We start from the raw sequence: 25,382 nt of genomic DNA on the forward strand, positions 1-25,382 counted from the left end.
GCAAGTTCACTTATCATCTCAGGAGTGGCATTTTGGTGGCGGAAAAACAAAACTAAAGAAATCTGATTATTCTGATATTGCTTTTGGAGCTTACAATCTTGCAGAGAGTTGCAGAGAATTCTAAATAGTCTGTAATGCAGTTCAACCATGATGCGCATAATATGAGCAAAGCCAAGGGAAGTGATGTGGACAAAATGATGAACATTTCCAGCCTTGGCGTGCATACAAAGTGATGTTATTTCATGAAATACAGTCTCATACCAGATGTTGCATTGAATGACAAATGTGTCTATATACCTGTGGTTCCCAACCTTTTTGTGCGTCAAGGCCCACTTGATGCACAAGTGGGCCACTTAACACGGCAGCCGTTACATGGTCAGATGGGTGGGCCACGTGCATTTTCAGAGCATTTTTATTTTAATGACCAATCAATCCAGTGTGTTCCGGCTTGGATAAATGGAACTAACATAGTAGGCCTATACTTTAGGTTCCTATTGGTTTCACAATGAAAACAACATTTTCAAGGTTTTAAAGAAAACATAGGCTGCCTCAACCTCTTTTTTTTACATAAATGTTGGTCATATTAATATTATCATTAAAATGTTAGTGTATTGCAAATTATTTGGGGGCACACGTCCTATATAATATCCTCACGGCACACAGGGTTGTGAATGGCTGGACTATAGCCACTTCCCTCAACGCTGTCCGGTCCCACACTATCAAATCTCCAGCCTGGTTCTTCAGTTAATTGCCCACCATGGTGCCAACTAGACAGTTGGCAGAGTCCTCATATTATTAGTGTGTCAGTTATGATAACCGGATATATATATCTGTGTTCAGAGTGAGTTTGAGATGTAGAGTGTCAAAGTTTTCCCATTCTGTATGGTCTATAAAGCAGATACAACCATTTAAATTCTTTATTCATACTTTTAGACAGTATTTCTGTTTAAAACTTCACACATATTTAGTGCCCTATATAATATAAAAATGAAAGTTAGAATGTATAATAACTCTACCAAAGATCTAGAAATCTGCTAAGAGCACACATATAATAATATAATATTAAATTACATAAAACACATGCACATACAAGTGGGACAGCATCAGTGTTCATAAATATTGGAATTGTTGCAATATCCTCAAATGAAACTCTTTTTCTTTTTTTCTTCAGCTTCCCTTCCATTTCATTGTAACTGACATCTTTGCTTGTATGCTGAAACATCACCGGGAATACACACACACACACACACACATACACACATACACACACACTACTCACAGTACCTTCGCACACGTGCACTGACAAACATACCAATCCAGTTCTATTGCCAATGGCAAGCAGTTTGGCATGCTGTTCAGCTTGGGAATGACTGTTCATAAATAATGGAGCTCCATATGTAGAAAGTGGATTGGGGGATATACTGTACAGGAAGAGAGGGGACTGTTTCTCAGGGAAAGACTTCCCTCTCTCCTGTCATAAAGACTGTTGTCTGGTGATTGGTTGCCTAGTTAAATCACCACACAGGTGGATGTAGCAAAATCTCAGTGAGGCCTCCTACTACTGTATATGCAGTCCTCAAAGTGGGCAAGAGGGATAGATGATAGCTGTAAAAGTCTGGTACACAGTACAAATATTACCAACATTTGTTGGTTTCATTTGTACACGAGTTACAAGTGGATAAATTACCTCTGAGACACGCCGCTACACTACCGCTACATCCCAGCTGGTGGTCTAGGGGGGTTAAGGGACAATAATATCCAATGAAAAATAGTGGAGGAAAACGGATGAGTAAAGTGAATTCAGTGTTTTATTTACAAGTGCGGTGTCTGAACAAAAACGAAGAAGGAAAAGGTCTGGTGAGTGCCAATAAAAACAAAAACCCACTAAATATGGAATATTGAATATTATAGAAGTAAAAAATTACTTCTATAAACAAAAACTAAACCTACTACACTAACTATCAAACACAAATACAGGGTGGCTACATAATATGACTATGTGATGAAACGTAAAGCGTATACCCCAAATCTTAAACTAAGTTTCCCTGATAGAAACTGAAAATGCTTTAAAAGAAGGCTGAGACACACATGCACACATACACTAACAGGCCTGAAATAACACAAAAGACTGTAGGTCTGAACACAAATACAGAGCTATATCTCTCTCTCTCTGGTCACGGTGGAAGGGAGAAAGAACTGATGGAAGGTGCACAGGTGTATTTATTGGGAAGTGATTGGAGTTGATGGATGATGCAAAATGATTGATGGGCTGGACCTGGATATAGAGGACAGCAGAGGGATGGAAAAACACTGACAACAGAAGCGAACACTATAAGCATACACATGGAGAGGAGACACAAACACAGACACACACACACACACACACACACACACACACACACACACACACACACACACACACACACACACACACACACACACACACACACACACACACACACACACACACACACACATAGGCTGTCTCAAGTATGCTGTTTGTCTCGCAGGCCTTTCCAGATGGGCTTGCATGTTAATTGAACGTCGTCTTCCTCCCCCTGTCGCTCTCTCTTTCTTTGCGTCTTTGCGTTTGACATGAGAAAGACGTGTCGACGTGTCTATTGTCTCTGTCGGGTGGAAACCTCATATGTCCAAAACTGTTACTTTGCAGGATTGAAATTCTAATGTAGCAAAAGTAGCAGATCTACAAGCTTGTAGATCTGCTACAGTAGGGGCAGTAGGGGCGTTAATTTACGAAAAAACACAAAAAGTTAGAATATGGAGATAAGAGGTTTTCTGCCCGACAGCAACGCTATACTTGTCTGTTTCTACCCACACGTGTGCGTGTGCGTGTGTGTGCATGAATGTGAGCGTGAGTGACCGAGAGACAGATCTGTGACGTGCGTCATCTGCGGCTCTTAAAAAATGGAACAGTGCAGTGGGAAAACAAAACATCCGGGGGGATAATGAGGGATAATCATGGCTTTACCGTCAGTGTCAATCCCATCTACAAGAGACTGAACACGATGAACACACTGTTATCTATCCACGCCAGTGGTGGAAAGTAACATAGTACATAAATTTACTGTGCTTGAGTACACTATATATTTTTTACTCCCGCACTACATACAGTATCAGAGGCAAATATATACTCCACTACAATTAGTGGACAGCTTTACTTACAGTACTAGCTGCTTGCGTTAACCAATTAAGCCTATGTTATACTTTGTTTTTTTTAAATAAATACAAATTTGATCTACAAACGTGGCACGATGTGACGAGTTGTGAGCTTATAGATCGGCAATTAGTTGACAGAACAAGACGATTATTTTCAATATGTTTAACACATTTAGAAAAATGTGAGTACTTTCACTTTTGAACTGTAAGTATATGTTGATGCCAATAGTCCTATTACACAAGTAAAACGTTGAACACAGGACTTTTACGTGTAACAGAGCATTTTCTAAATTGTATGTATTGCCACTTATCCTAAAAAAATCCCAGTACTTCTTCCACCACTGCATCTATCCAACGCCCACCTTGTTATCCTGCAAGATGTCCTGACCGAGTGATCACAAGCCTAACATGTGTAGAAGCAGCGTAGAGAATCCCCCCGTCCTGTTTCTCACTGAAGATGGATCTATGAAGAAAGAGGAAGGATAGAGAAGGAAGAGAAGGATAGAACAGGATTAAGAGGAACAGAAGGAGAGGGGTGGATGAAGAGAGTGAGGGAAGGAGCGGAGAGGAAGGAACATACATAGGAAATGTGAAGAACACATGAAGAATGGGGTCATATACCTCAAACCATGGTTTAAAACCCTCGCTGTGTCTAAACAGGATTTGGTGAATTGTGGAAAAGGAGAGAGAGAGAGAGAGAGAGAGAGAGAGAGAGAGAGAGAGAGAGAGAGAGAGAGAGAGAGAGAGAGAGAGAGAGAGAGAGAGAGAGAGAGAGAGAGAGAGAGAGAGAGAGAGAGAGAGAGAGAGAGAGAGAGAGAGATGAGAATAGATACTATGAAATGTAATGCTATCAGTGAAGGGGGATTGAGAGAGCATATCGTTCTCTTTCGGGTGGAAACCTCATATGTCCAAAACTGTTACTTTGCAGGATTCAAATAAAATAAAACAGCAAAGGTAGCAGCTCTACGAGCTTGCAGATCTGCTACTTTTTGATACTTTTGTGTGACGCCGTAGTATAATCAAGTGGGGCGTTAATTTACAAAAAACCACAACGTTAAAATATGGTGATAAGAGGTTTCTGCCCGACAGCAACGGTATAGGAAAAAGGGAGATGTTTGTGTCACCCAATTTCTCCCCAAAAAAAAGAGCCGGGAAAGCTGCCCAGGAAACACAGGGAGGCATGAAAGCAGGAGACTGAAAGCTGATGGATGGAGTGTGGGTGATGAAGAGGCTCAATTGTCATGGTTACCAACGCAGAGTGTGTGAGATATACTGTTCGTGCGGCCATGCCTCTGTGTGTGCACGAGTGTGTGTGTGTACGTGCACGGGTTCATGCATGTTTGTGTGCAGGTGAGTGTGCACACATACAGTTAGTGTACAGTATCTGAGTATAAACTGGATCACTGGGTCAGGGATGTGGATGGACAGGCATGAAATATTCATGCAAGTCTTACGTAGGCTTGTTTTGCAAGGCCTGGTAAAAGTCACACAGTCACTGACTGCTATGTTTTGGGTTTTTTTACAAAGTGGGATCCTCAATGACAGATACATACTGTACCTGCAGGCAGTACACACACGTTTGTATTACTGTTTGACTCTGAGGAACGTCAGTCACCCCTGCAAAATAATAAATGCGTGCAGACCAGTGGAGTGCTCCGGTATTTTATGTGGGTATAGTCTCTCCTGAAGAGTCCAGGTAGGACGGCAAGTTTATGAATGCCATTTTTACAACATTTTGCCATTTTTCTCAAATTCTAATCTTGTGGTGACATTTGGCATACAGGTAAAATATTTGAATATATATTTTCAAATTGATAATTTTTTACTCAAATCTTTGCTTTTGGGGGTCCCTGGAACAACATATTTTGAGATGGGGGTCCGCGACCAAATACATATAATCTTGGGGGTCCTTGACATGAAAAAGTTTGAGAACCACTGATTATAGCAACATACGTTTTTTCAAAAAACTGTTAGGATTTAGAAGACATTTGTAGAATCCCCAGAAGCAAAGATTTGACTTACAAATGTTTGCTTGAAAAAAATACATATTCAAAGAGACAAGGTCATAGTGCGGCACCTGGTGAGCTTGTAATACAAGCTCACCAGGTGCCGCACTATGAGCTTGTAGATCTGCATTTTTTTTTTAAATTATAAAAATAGTACATATACTATCTACTATTTTTTGAATAGCCAAAGAAATCAGACAATTACACAGATGCTTCCCAGTCTTAATGGTACACAAGTACTGTATGTGTTCATTTCAACACATCCAAGCCCAATTGGCGATGCGATACGCTGTGAGAGTGCGGTCTAGCCAACACCAACTCCGGACTAGCTGAATCGCTGCCCTGAATCATGAATTATGAAGTAGGGAGTAGAGCTAGTTAGGGATTAATGGGATATTCAAGAGTCATAAAAACGTAAGCAAGCGCATAAGAAGAAGAATACGCTACTGTTAATTGGACCTGCTCACATGTTCTTTTGTCAACCTAAAGTAAAAATAAAAATAGGAGGGGTTCAGATATAATGTTAGCATTACTCATTTAATGTGTGGATGTGCGTCTGTAAATGTGTATACAGTATGTATATTATGTGTATATGTGATTTTTTTTTTACATGCTTGTGTATCTCTGTATACTGTATGTCATTATAAATTGTGTGTGTGTGTGTGTGTGTGTGTGTGTGTGTGTGTGTGTGTGTGTGTGTGTGTGTGTGTGTGTGTGTGTGTGTGTGGGGGGGGGTGTGTGTGTGGGGGGGTGGGTGTGTGTGTGTGTGTGTGTATGGTGATTGTGTGCGTGCGTGAGGTTTAAAGTCAAAGCTATGCTTGTGCCTCGACAGTGCGGGAAAGTTTAAAAGTACCTTTCCTCAAGTATTGTACTTAAAGCTGCACTATGTAACTTTCCTCTCCTACCCCGGATTTGAACCCGGTTTCCTGCACAAGTGCTGACATTTTTACCATTGAGCTAATAGAGCCTGCCTGCTTGCTCAGGGGATAAATTGAATCTTGACCATCAGGTCAAAATTCGTGTCAGATCCTGTGTCTAGGTGAGACATGACCTTTGACACGATCTAAATGTCTCAATAGAAGAGCAGGGAGACTAAATACAACCACTCCAATTGTATAAGTTATATTCTATTACTCTATAACATACTCTACAGATTGGACAAGATTACATTTTATTCATTAAAGAAAAGTGACATAGTGCTCCTTTAAGTAAACATTTTGAGTTGTTTTGTTTTTCAATACTTCTACTATTCATCAAATATTGTATCTTTTACTCCACTGTCTACAATTATTAGCAAACGTTAATGATTGAAGAATACAAGAAAGTTACTTCTTGTAGATTTTTTCAGGGATTTTTTTTTACTAATTTCGAGTATATTTTGAAGCCAATAACTGAGGGAAGTAAATACATGACTTTTACTGTCTTGTGTATTTCCATATTGTGGTATTTTCGAGTATATTTTGAAGCCAATACTCAAGTAACTGAGGGAAGTAAATACATGACTTTTACTGTCTTGTGTATTTCCATATTGTGGTATTTTCAAGTATATTTTGAAGCCAATACTCAAGTAACTGAGGGAAGTAAATACATGACTTTTACTGTCTTGTGTATTTCCATATTGTGGTATTTTCGAGTATATTTTGAAGCCAATACTCAAGTAACTGAGGGAAGTAAATACATGACTTTTACTGTCTTGTGTATTTCCATATTGTGGTATTTTCGAGTATATTTTGAAGCCAATACTCAAGTGAGGGAAGTAAATACATGACTTTTACGGTCTTGTGTATTTCCATATTGCGGTATTGCTACTTTTACTTGAGTAAAAAAAAAATCTGAGTACCTCCCACTGCAACATATCACACAAAAGGTCCCCGTCTCCAGACAGCAGTGCTGCGGCGCACACATCATGGGCTGATTATACTGTACTGGCACTAAACACTAAACAGACTACATTATTGTGAAGTGCTCTGAAGTGTTGAAGTGACTTTCCTTCTCTCTCTCGTTTCTCCTTCTCTGCTTTTATCCTCTGACATCCTCCCTTTGATCAACATCCTTATCTGTTGTCAAGCCCAGAATGCACAAAGTTAACTTCGACACATCCAAGCGCACGCGCACGCATACGCACGCACACGCACGCACACATTTAACCGATTAAGACCGGGAACGCATCTGTGTGTCATTTTTAGATGTCTTTGGCTATTAAAAAATAGCAGATATACAAGCTCATAGTGCGGCACCGAGTGCAGCGCTATGAGCTTGTAGATCTGCTATTTCTTTGAGAAAAAAATTGAAAATGTGTACAAACTTTTATTATGTTTTAAAGCGAACATTTGTCAAATGTTTTGTTCCATGGCCCCCCAGAAGCAAAGATTTGAGTTACAAATATTCGGTTTAAAGAAATATATACATTCAAAGATTTGCACACATTCTTCAAAAATAGCAGATCTACAAGCTCATAGCGCGCCGGCGGCACTCTATGCCGTGCTATGAGCTTGTAGATCTGCTATTTTTGAATAGCCAAAGTATAAAATAATGGATAAAGTGGTTACTATCTAAAATGAGAGATGCTTTCCCGGTCTTCATGGGTTAAGACACCAGAGAGAACCCCCCCCCATGCAAACTCACACAAGTATTTTCTATATTTTACTGTCTTCATACCATATACAGTATAGGCTCAATTAATGTATTTTCCTGCCAAACCTCCCACTCGAATCAATTCAATTCAATAGGATTCCTTGGCGTGATCAGATAGCATTACGGTATTGCCAAAGCGCTGTTCAGTTTGACAAGTCTCAGCATAAGGACTGTAAAGCAGAACGGCAATCAACATGGGAACGCTTTCAGAATCTATCTGTCTAACAAGGATTTAGAAATTAACAATCAGAAACTAAAAGTATACTATCTTCCATCTGCCAAGTCACCAATCTCTTCTGAGTGGTATGTTTTTGTTTGTCTCTCAACGTGACGCACTGCGCGTATAGAGCTGCTATTTTTGGTATACTGGCATTAAAGGTATCATGACATTCATTTTCACTTTTTTTATTTTCAATGTTTTATTTGGGGTTTTATGACCTCAATTACACCCAAAAAAACTGAACTTAAAACATTCAGTGGATTTTCTGTGGTCTGGGGTTTTCTGAATAATTAGGCTGAAAAGTAATCTGAGCTTGGCCCTTCGACAGTGAGGTCACTGTCGAATAATCCCGCCCACTCTCCTCCTCGCCCCTCCCCTCCCCTATCCTTTCCTTTGGGGGGGGCGGAGCAGAGGCGATGATTGACAGGCAAAATCCCTCACCAGCGACACCCGCAGGCAAAGATTTATTTTTTCATTGCAGTTGAAAAGGCTTTAGAAATGTGAGAGAAAAACACCTGCCATTGATCACTGGAATGGAATTTTCACTTAAAACTTTTTGAACACTTTTGAAGGACCAGGACAAAGACTTTGAATGTGGTGTAAAAGTGAATGTCATTAAACCTTTAAACTAATAATAAATCGGCCATAAATCCAACACTAACCCCTAAACCTAACCTCTAACCCTAACCCTAACCCAAACCTGAAATGTCTATTTCTCCATTCTACTATACTTGTGTATGGACGTTTGGCCCTCACAAAGTATAGTAATACAAATACACACACTCTCTTTATACGTTTTTCCTACACACACCTGTACATACCACACACCCACCCACACACATAATAAAGACAAACTAAAGAAAAATACTATGTCATCCTGACATGAAGTTCCTCCAGAACGTAGTCTAATTGTCTGCCGTCTCTGGAACTTCACCTCTTTCCTTGAGCAAAACTCACCCTAAAAACAGACAAAGCCTATAACAGTGTATCTAACCGTCTATAGAGTGCTTTAAAAGTTTAGAGACTCTAAAGGAACCTGTTCCAAATTGCAGTGAGATCAGAGGCTTGTGGCATGGGGCCCACAGAACACTGGAGGAACATTTTGAGTGGAACCAAATAACGATACAGGTGGGACAAAATGTCCAGTGCTTAATTCAACAGTAATGCTGCGTTGGCCCGGTTGGCGTAACCGTCTGGGCACCTAGGCCTGACTGTGTCGCGGGTTCGACTCCCGATCCCGACGACCTTTGCAGCGTGTCACCCCCCATCTCTCTTCCCATTTCCTGTCAGTCTACTGTTCCTATCAATAAAGGCAGAAAAAGCCCCACAAAATATCTTAAAAAACAAAACAAAAACAGTGATGCTGCGTTCACACGGGCAGATACAAAGACACAAAGATAAAAAGATACACACTGCATATTTGTCGCTCTGTCTCTTTGTATCTGTGTTGCTCAACACGGTCGTTGATCATCAAGCGCTGAAAGTAATAAAAAGTGGGATATTGCACCATTGTGATTAGTGTAGTGCTGTTCCAGCCCTGGCATTTTTTTACACAATAGAATGTGATCTTTGACTTTAAGTCCCAGACTTAGAGTTAGAGTTTGTACCGAAATGAAGCCATGGGGAGAATCATTTCTGAGCTCGAAACCAACCTTTCACAATCTACACTCAGTGATGGAAAAGTACATTTACTCAAAGTAATGTATGACTTCTTCCAGTGTAAAATTAAAGTTCTAAAAAGTAATGAAATATTCTGAGATTTACTTCCATGGCCTACTCGAAAGCAATTTGGTTCTGATCAGTTCATTGGTGTGCAAGAGTAGACTATAGGACCCTCTTCTAGATTGCTTGCCCCATTCGAGCCAATTGTAAAAATTGAAGTTCAATCAGCAAGAGTAGAATAGACATAAAGTAGCATTAAGATAAATAGTTAATGATGCAGATTGATTGTAATCAGCACAGCAGTAATCTCCTCTAATCAGCATTAGCCTTCCTATTGACCACAGTACAGGCTTTTGAGTGCAAGCTTAAAAACTGCTGCATCAAAACCTGTTTTCCTTATTTACGTGACTCATGTTTTTGTGATGCATGTTTTGTTTTTAGTACATGCTATTCGTATATCGTTGCTGTCGGGTGGAAACCTTGTATGTCCAAAGCCGTTCCTTTTTTATCATTGTTTAAAAAACATTTTAAAATACTGAAAATAGCCAATCTACAAGCTCACAACCCGTTGCATTGCAACGCGTTGTGAGCTTGTAGATCTGCTATTTTCACTGCTTTTGTGTGACACTTGTATGATGAAGTAGGGCGTTAGAAAAGATCTGAGTAGCTCTTCCCCCACACTGCAACATATCGTCACTGTCGGGTGAAAACCTCATCTGTCCACATGCTTGTAGATCTGCTATTTTCACTACTTTTGTGTGACACTTTTGTATGATGAAGTAGGACATGAATATAAGAAAAAACATAAAACATTGAAATATGGAGATAGTAACTAATAGGAGCAGTTGGCGCCATTAATACAGCGCCTGGGGAGCAGTTAGAGGTTTTGTACCGGGGACTTACTGATTTACAGACATTGATATGTATTTGGCCGCGGACCCCCATCTGAAAATACTTTGTGCCAAGGACCCCCATAAGAGAAGATTTGTGTTAAAACATATATATATATATATATATATATATATATATATATATATATATATATATATATATATATATATATATATATATATATATATATATATATATATATATATATATATATTCCAAAATTCTTTTTTGAGAGTTTTCCAAAAGATTAAAAAATAGCAGATAACTCATGAGCTTATATATTTGCTATTTTTGAATAGAAGAGTATAAAATATGGTTAAAGTGGTTAAAATGATTGTGACGCTATATTAGCTACTTTTGCTGGGGACCCCCTGCTACCCCCCCAAGGACCCCTGGGGGTCCCCAGACCCCACTTTAAGAACCACTGCTCTACCCCACTGTTTCTCAAAGTGGGGGTCCCACATTATGGATCTGTAATTCTGAGGGTGTACAAATGGAACCAAATGGACCCTTACGGGTCCATTTGGTTCCATTTGTATACCCTCAGAGTTAAAACAACACTGAGACGTTTACAGTGTAGATTGGGGTCCCTGAGATGAAACTCGTATTTAAAAAAATGGGGTCCTTCAAATGAAGATGTTTGAGAACCACTGCTCTACTCATTCAGCTATGGCCGCCTGATATTAACAGAGAGTACAAGAATGTATAGTGGCTCCTTTGTGCTTTCAGCCACCATTTTCCATTAACAGTAAGTGGTAGGGTGGATTTAGGTGGATTTGCATATTCAACGGTCAAAGCTATGCAATTACATTTCATCAGGTTTAGTTTGTGTTTTTTTGCGCGCCAGGAAGGAATACATGCTCTGAAAGTTTTTAAGTGCTGCATAGTCAGTCATGCTGTCAGTAAAAATGAATAATTTAGTTGAAAACCTCAACAAAATGTTTCAAAAACTCTAGCTAGAGAAACAACTAACCAAGGGCTCGTACATTATTAACATTACATTATTCATATACTTAGCAGGACTTCCACACTTCACTCACAAAGAATCTCTCCCACCCTCTGTCTCGTTCAGCTTGTTCAGCACTGAACCCCTCCATGACTACCAACACTACACCGTTGGCTTTCACATGCATATTCATATCGCTGTTTTCAGGCAGAAACTCTTATCTTATCTCCAAGTTTCAAATGTTTATGTTTTTTGACAAAAACTAAATAAAAACTAAGCTATGATGACTAAAACCAAGACTTAATATATTGACAATTTTGTCAACAAATTAAAACTAGACTAAAATGTCAGGGAGGGACTATAGTGGAGAAGAGATCCAGTAGGACTAAGACAAGTCATTTATGTTTGATTGTTTGCACTCGGGTGTTGCGCTCTGAAAATAGCAGATCTACAAGCTCACAACGTGTCGTGCTGGGAGTCATGGGACGCATTGTGGGCTTGTAGATCGGCTATTTTCAGCATGCAACTCAAGTGTAAAATCAGCCATTACGACGCCATCAAGCCCCCTAAAATACATTTTAGTCGACTAAATCTACAGTTGATTTAGTCGACTAAAATGTATCGTGGCGGGCCTTGATGGCGTCGTAATGGCTGATTTTACACTTGCATGCTGAAAATAGCCGACTAAAATCTTATGATATTTAGTCGACTATATCTAGACTAAAAGTAAAACATTTCAGATTACTAAAATATGACTAAAACTAAACAGAATTGTATTCAAAAGACTATGACTAAAACTAAATCAAAATTTCCTGTCAAAATCAACACTGCTAGAGCGTAATGCAGCGAAGCGATGCGCTTTGAGCTTGTAGATCTGCTACTTTTGCTATTTTGGAATTTGAAAAGTAACAGTTTTGAACATAATGAGGTTTCCACCCCGACAGAGACGATATCTCCTTGACTAAAGTGTATTGTGGAAAATGAAGTTATTTTAGCTACAGCTAGACATCACCTGTGTTACGGATTATGTTTATTAATGACAATGAATAAGCAATTCATTTCCACAGCTTGGTGTCATAAAGACTCTCAAGCTATATGAAAGTCTCTTGGCCCCTATCAGAAGCTATTCACAGCCTGTTTCTTGGAGTGAGGACTGGGTCATTTCTGTTGTAAGCAGCAGATCATTTGATAATGGAACCAGGGCTTTGCACTGGATCGTAGCCATCAGTCCAATCTGTAGTGCTACATAGCGAGGCAGCATTTGCCAATATCCTCTTAACAAGTCCACTGAGCCCATAGCAGCTGCAGGAATGATAAAAAACCCTCTATCTACGCTTTGCCGTCACGCATTAACATATCTGATGCTTCTGGATTGTTTTCAGTGGTGGTTAAGATGAGTCATTTTCATTGTGGCATGTACTGCCTCTAGTATGCTCAAAATGTTAAGCCATGAATTCAATCTTTGGTGTTGGGAATATGTAATATGTACGTATATTTTATTAGTACAGTGTGTGAAACTCCAAAATGTGTCAGAACCACCGGCACCGTGCACCTCCAAAATGAGGTGCACGGTGCACCTCCGTGCACCGTGCGGAGGTGCACCGTTTTCTATTCTAACTCGTAGCGCGACTAGCGAGACTAAACTAATTGATTCGCATTATGTGGGGAACAAAAATAATGTGACGCCAACCGGAACCACAATTATTGTTTTCCTTTTTTCTAAACCGGATCACACGGCTAGTTTTAGAACGAATACCAGGCTTTCCTCCGAGGTGGAAAGTCTGGTGACGCGAGGTTAGGAGCCCACCTATCCCGCCCACCCTCCTGCGAACGCCTTTGGCATTTTCAAGTGTGCCCTGACCCAGAAACGGTTGGGAACCACTGCTAGTGTCAACATGTAGGCGACAATTTCCACTTGCAAACATTTTACTCCCACACAATATCTCAATATCTGAAAAAACTGGATTGCATTGAAATGTTCTGTGCAGCTTCGTGGCCTGATATTTTTATACTGATCTTAGTGTTCCAATTCATGGCCCTTTGTCTTGTGCCACCATTAGTCCAATGATTCCATAATTTCCACTTCACAAGATAGCCTGTCTCAAGATCCAATGTGCATATTTCCGTGAACTTGCTGAGTGCATCCATGCTTTCTGGGAGACGAACCCTAACTATTTGACGGACCCAATGACATATCCTCAGAGGGCCATACTGACTTTGATAAAGTGAGCGAGGGGCCGAAACTTGATACACATAGTGCTGAATTACAGTGAATTTGAAACAATAAAACAATCAACCTCAATGCATTATCAACTTTTAAATTAGAATGAATTGACAATATTTTGAATCGAGTTAAATTAATTTAGCTACAAATCTGCTGCCTTTTATCATTTAGAGTTTTGGGGGGTCGTTTTGTTTTCCTTTGAGGAAGTGGCGGCCTGGCGGGCCAGATTGAGATGGTCCAAAGGCCGGTCTGGCCCTCGGGCCGTATGTTGCCCATGTGTGCTCTACTAGCCACTAGAGTCTAACGCCAAGATATCTTCACACAAGATATATCATAACAGTCTTATATCATTATATTATAAAGCCTATCCAGTGGTGTAAAGTATCTTTACTCAAGTACTGTACTTATAAGTACACTTTTGAGGATTTTTTACTTTACTGGAGTATTTCCCATTTTCTGTACTTTTACTTCTACTCCACTGCATGGCAAATACTGTACTTTTACTCCACTACAATTATTTGAAAACTTTAGTTACTAGTTACTTTTCAGATATAAATCATGATATTATGAAACACACATTAACCACTTTAGCCCTATTTTATACCTAGGCTATTTGAAAATAGCCGATCAACAAGCTCACAACTCGCAGCGTGACGCGTTGTGAGCTTGTAGATCTGCTATTTTCAAACATTTTAGTACTTTACTTTTGGTACTTTGAGTACATTTTGATACCAATACTTTCGTACTTTTACTCAAGTACATTTTTAATTCCGGACTTTTACTTGTAACAGAGTAATTCTACATTGCAGTATTGATACGTTTTACTTAAGTAACACATAGGAGTACTTTTTCCACCACTGAGCCTATCATTCAAAGTAGTTCCACTTGGAAAATAACATTATTAGTTTGTATTTGAAAAGATTCACTTATAATCCATTTTTATCACTGGTAGCTTATATTTATTCATGATTTTTCACAGCCTTTGTGCCTGAAGAGGTAGTCCTTAAAAAAGGCTTTGTAGCATCCTTTTTCATGCCTTAGTAGTTCATTCAAGCAACAGTACAAATTCACGTGTAAAGGGCTTCCGAGGGTCAGCACAGCCTTCTACTGTTGTCATTGTTCAGCCAGTTTCTTCCCTGGTGCAACCTTGCTCAAGTCAGAGGCCCTTGAGCAGACATTTTGACATGCCATAGCAGGACAAACAGCTGTAGCCAACCATCTTTGAAGTGTTTCTGTGTGCCAGCATGTTAACTGCAAGTTAACTGGACAGGACTTGTCCGGCACGCAATAACGCTTCAATTTAAATCGACTTAGAATTAATGTCATTATATTCATCTGCATTTAACCACCTATGACAGGTCAAAATGTCTGCTATGCAAAACATCTATTATTCATGTATTTTCCCAGATCCAGGAATTCATGCTGACAGCCTTCTGGTCATGTCTGCTTCTCTAACCTCTGGGCTACTATTGCCCCCTTGTGGCTGATATTGTCATTCCTCAGGCGGTAAGCCACAATTACTACTCTCCCAAAACTTCAGGCCTCAAAGTACTGTAACACAACCTTCTATTGCATATACCTGATAGTTTTACTGCATTTAGGTGTAGCTTGTCTGCACTTACTGTTTGTTGACTATTAGAATGAATTATGCCAGGTATGTTTTACAGACAGATGCTGTTTACTGTGTGTCCTACAGGTAGTTACTCTCAGTGGTCGAAGAAGTAGGCTACTCACATTTTGTACTTAAGTAAAAGTACCAATACCACAATGTAGAAACACTCTGTTACAAGTAAAAGTCCGGTATTCAAAATTGACTTGAGTAAAAGTACAAAAGTATTTGCATTAAAATATAATTAACTACTGAAAGTAAAAGCACTCATTTAGCAGAATATCATATTTCTCAAGTTTCCAAATGTATACAAATTTTTTAAAATATCAGATCTACAAGGTCACAATGCGTTGCTTTGTGTTGTGAGCTTGTAGATCGGCTATTTTAAAATACCTAAGTATGCATAGGGCTGAGGTGGTTAATGCATGACGTTTTGTAGGCCTAATAATAATCAAAATCTACAAAGTAACTGCAGTATACTAACGTTTTCTAATAATTGCAGTGGAGTAAAAAAGTGTAATATTTGCCTCTGAGATGCAGTGGAGTAGAAGTAAAAGTATAGAGTAAAAGTATAAAGTAAGTAAATATAGTATTTACTTACTTTACACCAGTGGTTACTTTGTAGCATAGTGTTGTTCTCTTAGCACTCTACAGTAAGTCCTTGACCACTTACCCTTTTGTACTTGCACAAAATGTTAAAGGAGCTGACCCCAGCCTTGCACATTTGTAAATCACTCCGGATGAGAGAGTGTCTGCCAAACGTCTAACCCGAAACTGAATTGAGGTCATTTCACAGTACAAGAAGGCCATTGATTGACAATCATGACTCATCTACGTAAATATTCCTCCCTAAAAAAAACTCACCGCGCGACAAGCCCTTCATTAGGCATTCTGAATATCAGGATGAGTATCAGTATCAGCATCAGTGCTATATCCCCCAAAAAAGCGAGCCCTTCATACATCATACTGAAAGCTTTGGTGCATTAGCATCATCCCACGCGCCTCCTGGCTCTGGTCCATGCATATTGCATGAGGATATAACCCACATCTATCCGCCATGTGTCTGTCAGCATGGGGTCCTGTGATCAGCGAGGTTCGCTATTCGGAGCGTGGTGGTGGGCTATTAACGAATGTGTTGACTGATGTTAATCAATTTACCACGCACGTCAATGGAAATGAGCGGAATGTTTTCAAACTGCCAAGACGTTCCATAAACATGTTCCGATGTTTGGGTGTCTGCTCGCTGGAGGATATTTGAGGTTAAGGCCAAAGCCATGGTTATGGTCTTTGGGGACATGATAGAAACATGAGGGGAACAGGATTACCTCTCTGGAAAAATAAGGCTATAGCAGTGGTTTTAAAACATTTTCATGTCAAGGATCCCCAAATTGACGTATGTCCGACCACAGACCCTATTTGAAAAGATTTAGTTCCAGGGGCCACAATTAGAGAAGATTTGTGTTATTGTTTTTTCTTACAAAAAACTCTAAATGTTTTGTTTTTCCAATGAGGTGATCCTGTTCTGATTTATTGTAGGTTTTGTTGAGGTGGAATGAAAATAAAAGTAATTGGTAAAGAACGTTGGGTCTTTGGGGAGACATTGAGGTCCATGCATCATTAAACCTACTTTATACTTTGTCATAGGGTGATGTTGTGCACTGAAAATAGCAGATCAACAAGCTCACAACGGGTTGCATCTGCATAATATGACGGAGCATAAATTAAGCATTACTGTATTGAGTATATCGAGAATATTTTAGCATGCTGATAGTTAAATTGATTGATTGATTGATTGATTGATTGATTGATTGATTGATTGATTGATTGATTCATCCATCCATCCATCCATTCATTGATTGATTGATTGATTGATTGATTGATTGATTGATTGATTGAATGATTAATTAATTAATTGACAATTATCTCTCTCTGCTCTATCTTCCACAATGTATCAGTGAAATACTGATCTTTTATAAACCTGTTAGGCACCTCAGGTCCTCTGAGCAAGGTCTATAGGTGCATTATATGTTTTGCTTGTTCTCTTTATCTCTTTTTAATCTGTTTAATATATGTATGTATTTTGTACTTATTGTGAAGCGTATTGTTAAGTGCTACATCAATAACGTTTTATTTACTTACTTTTGTTTCGTAGATCCTGATCGGGGAGGTGTCGGGTTTCTTGGTGAAGTCGGAGGGGGCTCAAGAGAAGACCATAGTGTCAGCTGACTGCTGCTACTTCAACCCCCTCCTCCGCAGGATCGTACGTTTCCTCGGTTAGTTGCAGGCCTACAGATTAGAAATCCTCAATAGTTTTCTGCCAAGGATTCAAACCGAGTCAACTTTGCCTTCACTCCCACTCCCACTTATTAGCTATTCTATTCATTGTCTGCTATCTCTTGTACTCGTAACTATAGCCTCTACATTGACCATATTCACCCTTCCCCGGGTGGGGTTTCCCACCTCCCGGGTTGATGTAAGAGATAAATGGCCACAGAGTGAGGGTCAATTAATATTATTAACTGTACTTCCTAAGGACAAACCTCCTAGTTGGAAACTGCGACATAATTATAACCCCTAAACCCACAGATATCACGGTAAAGCCCTTTAGAGTCCATTTAATTTCAGCCCTTATTCTTTCAGACATCAATCTTATTCTAGTGGCTCTGTCACTACTTTGATATTCCATCCTCCTTTTGTCACTTCATCGTGTTGTGAATGATCCCTTCCATCTTTGTTCAATTATTCACTTCTTCTCCATTCTCATTCACCCCCTGATTCAAGTCAGTCAGTCAGTCAGTCAGTCAGTCAGTCAGTCAGTCAGTCAGTCAGTCTCTCACTTACTCACTCACGCACTCACCCACTCACCCACTCTCTCTCTCTCTCTCTCTCTCTCTCTCTCTCTCTCTCTCTCTCTCTCTCTCTCTCTCTCTCTCTCTCTCTCTCTCTCTCTCTCTCTCTCTCCCCTCTCTCTCTCCCTCCCTCTCTCCCTCCCTCTCTCTCTCCCATACTCCCACACAGGTGTCTACTCCTTCGGCCTCTTCACTACCACTATCTTCGCCAACGCGGGCCAGGTGGTGACGGGGAACCAGACACCTCATTTCCTGGCCGCCTGTAAGCCCAACTACACGGCTCTGGGCTGTCATTCTCCTCTGCAGTACATCACAGAGCAGCGTGCCTGCACAGGCAACCCCTACCTGGTGGCCTCCGCACGCAAGTCCTTCCCCTCCAAAGACGCGGCCCTCAGCCTCTACTCAGCCGTCTACACCGTGGTAGGAACCTGTTGTTTTGGGGGCAGGGGTGAAGAGCAGGGGTGATTTTTATCTTTGGTGGCACGCTATTTTAATGACGTCATGCGCACGTCGCTTAATACCTACACTACAGGATTTAGCACATTCTTTACTTAAGTAAAGGTATCAAAACGGCAATGTAGAAATAATCTGTCCCGAATTCTGTCCTACTACTCAAGTAGAATTCAAAATCTACTTGAGTAAAAGTACACAAGTATTGGTATCAAAATGGACTTAAAGTACCAAAAGTAAAAGTATGCATTGTGCAGAATTAGTTGTTTCATTAGTTGTGACATTGTAATGTGATTCAAATGTTTGTTATCAGGGCGTCCTTGAAAAAGAGAGCTTGCTCTCAATGGGTTTCCCTGAATAAATAAAGACAAGAAAGAAAGAAAAGAATGTCCCATTTCACAAGTTCAAATTGTATAGAAAAATATTTTTGAAAATAGCCGATCTACAAGCTCACAATGTGTCGCATGCGACACATTGTGAGCTTGTAGATCTGCTATTTTCAAATGGCCGAAACATAGGGCTGAAGTGGTTAATGTGTGTTTTGTAATAATAATCAAAATCTGCAAAGTAACTAGTAACTAACGTTTTCATATAATTGTAGTGGAGTAAAAGTACAATAGTTTCCTCTTGAGATGTAGTGGAGTAGAAGTAAAAGTACTGAAGTAAAAATACCTCAAAATCATACTTAATTAAGTACAGTACTTGAGTAAATGTACTTAGTTACTTTACACGACTGTGTGCGCATGCTCCTGATGCTCCAGTTTACAGTTATATCTGCAGACGCTCTTATCCGGACGCTCTTATCCGGAGTATCTCAGTTATCGACATGAACTCTGGGCCACTGGCTCTCAACATGAGGTCCGGGGAACCCCCAGTGGTCCTTGAGGGGGTTCCAGGGGGTCCCCAGCTACAGTAAATGATTTATAGTTAGGAATCAAATGGACCTTTAGGGGTCTGTAACTCTGAGAGTGTACAAATGGAACCAAATGGACACGTACTGTACTGTAAAGGTACATTTTGGTTCCATTTAGAGTTAAATCAATACTTGATTTAGAGTTACAATGTAGATCGGGATCCAAGAGATACACAGCTTATCAAATGGAGGTTTGTGACCTAATGCATATCAAACGGGCAGTCCTTGAAATTAGATCGGCTTTTTCACTACTTTTTTTGTGTTTGAATATTGAATACTTTATTAGTCAGAAATGTAAACAGCACGAGGTACAGTCAGACATTTCGGCTGAAAGGATAACACAAAAAAGTCTTGGGGACTTGTGATGTTCTTTGTAGGACAAATTAGGGCATTAATGTACAAAAAAAACATACAAAGTTTAAATATGGATATGATATGGTTTCTGCCCAACAGTAACGTTATGTAACTGTGACATGTAGATAGACCTTTATTGATCCCGAGGGAAATGCAGTTGTCATAGCAGCACTGCAGTATTGATGAAAGAAAGATACACCTCTCCTTTCTCTGTAAATAGACCTTATGATTCTACTGAGCTTTACTCCAATATGTTTTGTTTTGTATTGTATTGTATGTATTATATATGTATTACTGATGAATTGAGTACAATGGACCACAATGGAAACAAACCCTAACCCTTTCCTTTTAGCATAACCTTTGACTGTACTACCTGTACTGTTGACAATTGTTAAATAAAGTATTCAATCAATCAATACGGGTAAGGGTAAAGAATAAGTAAAGAATAAGTAGTAGAGTAACACTAATTAGCACAGGTTAACATTATAATTAACTATATAAAAGTGGACTTAATGTCAGACCTGGCCATCTGCGCCTGGGCTGGTCAGGTTTGCATAATGTACCGTGTGAGCCATTAGTTGATAGAAATAGAGGCATATTCATCATGTGCATCATGTGCATTCTGTCACTGGTAGAAAAAGGCCATATAAATAGACTTAGAGACTCATGAGCAGCTGACTAATTAGGGGGTCTGTTTGTTTAACCGGGAAAGCATCTGTGTCATTTTTGATTTTAGCTATATATCGTTGCTGTCGGGAAGAAACCTCTTATCTCCATATTTTAACTTTTTATGTTTTTTGGGGGGAAATTAACGCCCTACTTACACAGCATCATACAGCATCACACAAAAGTATCAAAAGTAGCAGATGCGCAAGCTCGAAACGCAGCGCGAAACGTGGCGCAAAGCGACGCGTTTCGAGATCTGCTACTTTTGCTATTTTTGAATTTGAATCCTGAAAAGTTACAGTTTTGGACATATGAGGTTTCCACCCGACAGAGACGATTGTATAGCAACTTAAGTTTTTCAGAAAACTGTGTTTTGTATAATCAGCCTCCGGTCTTAATGGGTTAAGCTGCACATTCCATTTTGTTGCTCCCACCTACACTCCAGCTCCACCTTAGGCTCTGTTTTCCCCTGTGTTTTTATTTTTTTGTCAAGATCAAACATAACATTATTCACAACATTGAATAATTACAAATCTGACAGAACTAATTTTGAATTGGATGCATGCAACTGCAACAACAGCGGCTGGGAGTCAGCGGAGGGAGCCAGAAGTGGGGATGGGAGGTTGTGCCGTGGCATTCGGTGTCTGTTGTGGCATTCGGTGTCTGTTGTAACTCTTCAAGGACTATAGGCTGATTAGGTTTGGATATGATGGTGCCTCCTTGGCGTGTCGGCAAAAACACGCTGAGTCAGGATGCAGTTTATGCACAGTGAGGACTGTGGCTTTACTTCCAGTCATTGGTAGCAAGGTAATTGGCAGAGTTGTACAATGATTTGTGGTCTCTCTGTAAAGGAGTTGGTTTGTAGAGTGATGCTAGGAAACTGAAGATTAACTGGGTAACACAGCTGAGTCTACAACTGATAATTAGCAGGTGTCTTATTAGCTCTCATTAACCAAATCAAAGGCCCTCTGCGCATGCCTGCTGGCAAGGCAGCCCAGTATTATGGTTTAGCCAGCGATATAGAGAAAGAGAGTTGCGACACGCTTCGATCTCTCCGCAAAGCGGGATGTTGCCTCCTGTAGTTCCAAACATTGGAACTTCCTCATTGAGAAAAGCTTCCTTGATTGAGATAAAAAGATAACTTCCGCATTCAATTCTTACAATGGGAGTCAACGCTAGTGTCGTCACTCTCATAGTTATATCACGCTGGGTTTGGCCTTTCCAACAATGTCAGTTGTAGAGGTTTGGTAGAAGCATGCAGGCAGACCAGCAAGGATGGAGTGGCAGTAGTTGAGCCACGGACGGATGATGTAAGTGAAAACAGAACAATCACATATCCTTTTGAGCAGTTTGAGCAGGAATCACCAGGGTGTTGTCAATGGAAATGGAATGATCTGGCAGGAGGCATGATGACTTCTTCTTCTCAGGGAAGACATGAAGCTCAGTTTCGTCTATGTTGAGCTTGAGGTTGTGAGAAGACCAGTGATGGAAGAAGTACTCGCATTCTTTACCTAAGTAAAAGTATCAATACCCTATTGTAGAAATAGTCTGTTTCAAGTTCAAGTTGGGTGTTAAAAAATGTATTTGAGTAAAAGTACAAAGGTATTGGCATCAAAGTATACTTAAAGTACTAAAAGTAAAAGTACTCAAAATGCAGTGTCCCATTTCACAAGTTTTCAAATGTATGAAATGTATACAAATCCTTTGAAAATATCAGACCTACAAGCTCACAACGCGTCGCATTGTGAGCTTGTAGATCATCTATTTTTGCTACTTTTTATAAATTTTGGACATTTTGATTACCGATTATTATTATAAATGGATTATTTTGTATGATCGATTAAATCTATTAATTATTAGGCCACTACACTATAACTGAATCAAGTGTAGTGGGGGAAAAGGAGGGGTGAAGTATTGAACTGTTTAGGACTCAGGGCAAGAGGGCCTATAGGGTGATGAAAGTGAATCTCTGGTACAGTAGTAGGTAGTAGTACAACTGGTCAGGTAGGATCAGAACCTACCTGTGATGCCCAGGTTAGAAAGGAGAAGCTGCTGGTTCACTATATCACATACTGCAGATTCTGTAGGTGTAGAAGGGTGAAGTGTGGGGTGGCTTTCTGAGTGGGATGGAGTGCCTCTTCGACGGCAAGGAGTGCTGTTTTAGTAGAATGTGGCAGTTTTAATCCTGACTGGTATGGCTTGGATCCAAAACGTTATGCTATGAGATGGAGAGAGCTGCTAAGAAACAACTTGTTCAAGAGTTTGGAAAGAAATGAAAACAGTGAAACCAGGATGTACTTCTTGATGTCAGAGAGGTCAGAGAGTTGATTTCTTGCAAGTGAGTGACTGGCTGACTTGAAGGTTGAGAAGACGCAGCATTAAGTTATGGATGAGTTGGTGATGGTGGTAATGAATGGGAGTAGATCAGGGGCAATGTTAATGAGCCTTCGTAATAAACTAGGTACGCTTCAGCGGAGACGGATGGGGGGGGGTAGGTTTAGGAGGGGGGTAGGTTTAGGAGGGAGGAGAGGGTGGAGAAGGGCTTCCTCTGGTTAGAGGCAGAGGACTGAATTAAGAAATGAATGTACTGTAATTGGACAGTTTCGCTGTTCTGAGGTATGTTCGCTCAGCTCGGAGGGTTTCAGATAACCAAGCAGCTGGTGAAGACAGACATGGCGCTTGGAGGAGAGTGTGTGTGTGTGTGTGTGTGTGTGTGTGTGTGTGTGTGTGTGTGTGTGTGTGGGGTGTGGTGTGGTGTGGTGTGGTGTGGTGTGGTGTGGTGTGGTGTGGTGTGGTGTGGTGTGGTGTGGTATGGTGTGGTGTGTGTGTGTGTGTGTGTGTGTGTGTGTGTGTGTGTGTGTGTGTGTGCGTGCGTGCGTGCGTGCGCGTGTGTAGGTTATGTGGAGATGTGTGCTCTTGTAACACAAACCTAAAGTTGGTTGGTTGAATAATTAACTGTTATGATACTATCCTGCACCATCTGTACATCTGCCGCATTGCATGACCTTTAAAAATGCTGGCACGGAACCAGTGTGTTCCAGATTCGACTCGACACTCAATCAATCAATCAACGTTTATTTAATTCTAGGAAAACACACTGAGGGTTGTGACCCTCTTTTCCAGTGGTACAAGTTTGGAGAAAACACAAAAAATAACATTAAAAAAATATGAGAATGATTAAAAGAAACAGATATTTGCATCACACAATTTATCAACATCGACAGATCAATTAAAACAGGTGCAATTAAAATCAACCAGAGTTGATATGTCAGACTGAAAATGTCCTCGAGGAACGAGTGACTTATACTTGAGCAGACCCTGTAGACTGTTCCAAAACTTAAAAGCAGTCTTTCCGAGGTCTGTAGAGACATGCGGGATCTCAAGCTTCAGACGGTCCTGAGAGCGAGTGTGATAGGCTCTAGTAGCATATTCCAATGCAAGAGAGATTTCATTCAATGATGAATGACAAAACACAGATCAGACACAGTGAGTGGATTCAACTCATGATGGTATCACTCGCCAGAAGAACTGATTCTCAAGTGAAAAATAATGTCCCGGTTTGGCCGCGATTGTCCCGGTTTCAAGCTCTAAAACAGCCTGTTTTTCGATATTCACTACCACATTGTCAGGGTTCCTTATCACAATTAAAATAATAACATTTGTTTTGAGTCTATGTTTATCGTGTTCTGTTCTGTTGAAAGGTGAAGTCACTAGGTGTGTTAAATGCTAAAATAATTGTCTCCCATCCTGATGAGATGAAAATTTAAATAAAAATAACATTTTAAAAGTCAAAGAAATTGTCACACATTGTAACACGCTTGTAGATCGGCTATGTTTTCTATTTTTGAAATCCGATTTAAAGTGATTTAGGTTTCCGGGTTGCGTTTTTTAAAAGAATGGTCATTGGTCACACTCACTCTTTCTGCATGTGTGACTGTCTTGTCTTTTAGATGTACGTGACGCTGGTGTTCCGGACCAAAGGCACCCGTCTGACAAAGCCCACGCTGTGTCTGGTGGTGCTGTCCCTGGCCGTGCTGGTGGGCGTGGTGAGGGTGACCGAGCACAGAAACCACTGGGGCGATGTGTTGGCTGGATACCTCACTGGAGGAGCCATCGCCGCCTTCTTGGTAAGAAGGAGACGAGAGAGGGGATGATGGAAGGCAAAGAGGGGTGAATACACAGAGGCAGGGAGGGAGAGTGGGGTGCAATGCGTTTCATGGGGATACACAGTGGTCACAGCTGAGTGGGTAGAGAGGCTGTCTGCTGGCAATCAGATGGTTTCCAGTTCGATCCAAAACTCTCGGGAAAAAAAGAGAGGGGACCAAATATAGACCCCGAGGGACCCCAGTCAATGAAGCGTAATGGGTTTCAATATTTAAGTAACTAACCCTCAACTGCTCCAGTGGCCTGCGGTGCGGTATAAGACTCCCATCATGTGTGAATGTGTTTAAGTGTATGAGAATGTATGAAAAATAGCATTCATTGAACCATCTGTCGAGGAATTCTAGATCAGTATTTGATGAGGCAAGAGGAGTTGGAGACACTATTTCAAGGTGGTGATGGTTATGCTTCAATTACATTATATCATGGGGAGAAGTACATTAGACACACAGATTGGTGGTAAAGTAGTTCTGCCACGAACAGAAGGTATCAGACCATAATTATACTCACGCTAAGAGAGAATCTGTTTTGTGTCGTTAGCAACAAGCGGTTCTCAAAACAATAGATACCAGGCCTGTGCCATGGCATCTTGACTCTTATAATATGCAAAATGTCAGAAC

The 25,382-nt window shown here is 40.4% G+C and overlaps 1 protein-coding gene across 2 annotated transcripts in view; it reads left to right on the forward strand.

Annotated features, from left to right (window-relative positions):
- The window catches only part of plppr2b (phospholipid phosphatase related 2b), a gene marked incomplete at its 5' end in the record, with an annotated part of 78,580 nt that overhangs the window by 49,727 nt on the left and 3,471 nt on the right, over positions 1–25,382 (forward strand). For both annotated transcript variants that reach the window (XM_080450268.1, XM_080450269.1), the window contains 3 exons: positions 17,522–17,642; positions 18,388–18,638; positions 24,552–24,728. In XM_080450268.1, the coding sequence (XP_080306394.1) occupies positions 17,522–17,642; positions 18,388–18,638; positions 24,552–24,728 (549 nt within the window). The remainder of the gene's footprint in view (positions 1–17,521; positions 17,643–18,387; positions 18,639–24,551; positions 24,729–25,382) is intronic.

This window comes from Gymnoscopelus braueri (genome assembly GCF_963280865.1).
Source record: "Gymnoscopelus braueri genome assembly, chromosome: 2".
NCBI classification, from domain to species: Eukaryota; Metazoa; Chordata; class Actinopteri; order Myctophiformes; family Myctophidae; genus Gymnoscopelus; species Gymnoscopelus braueri.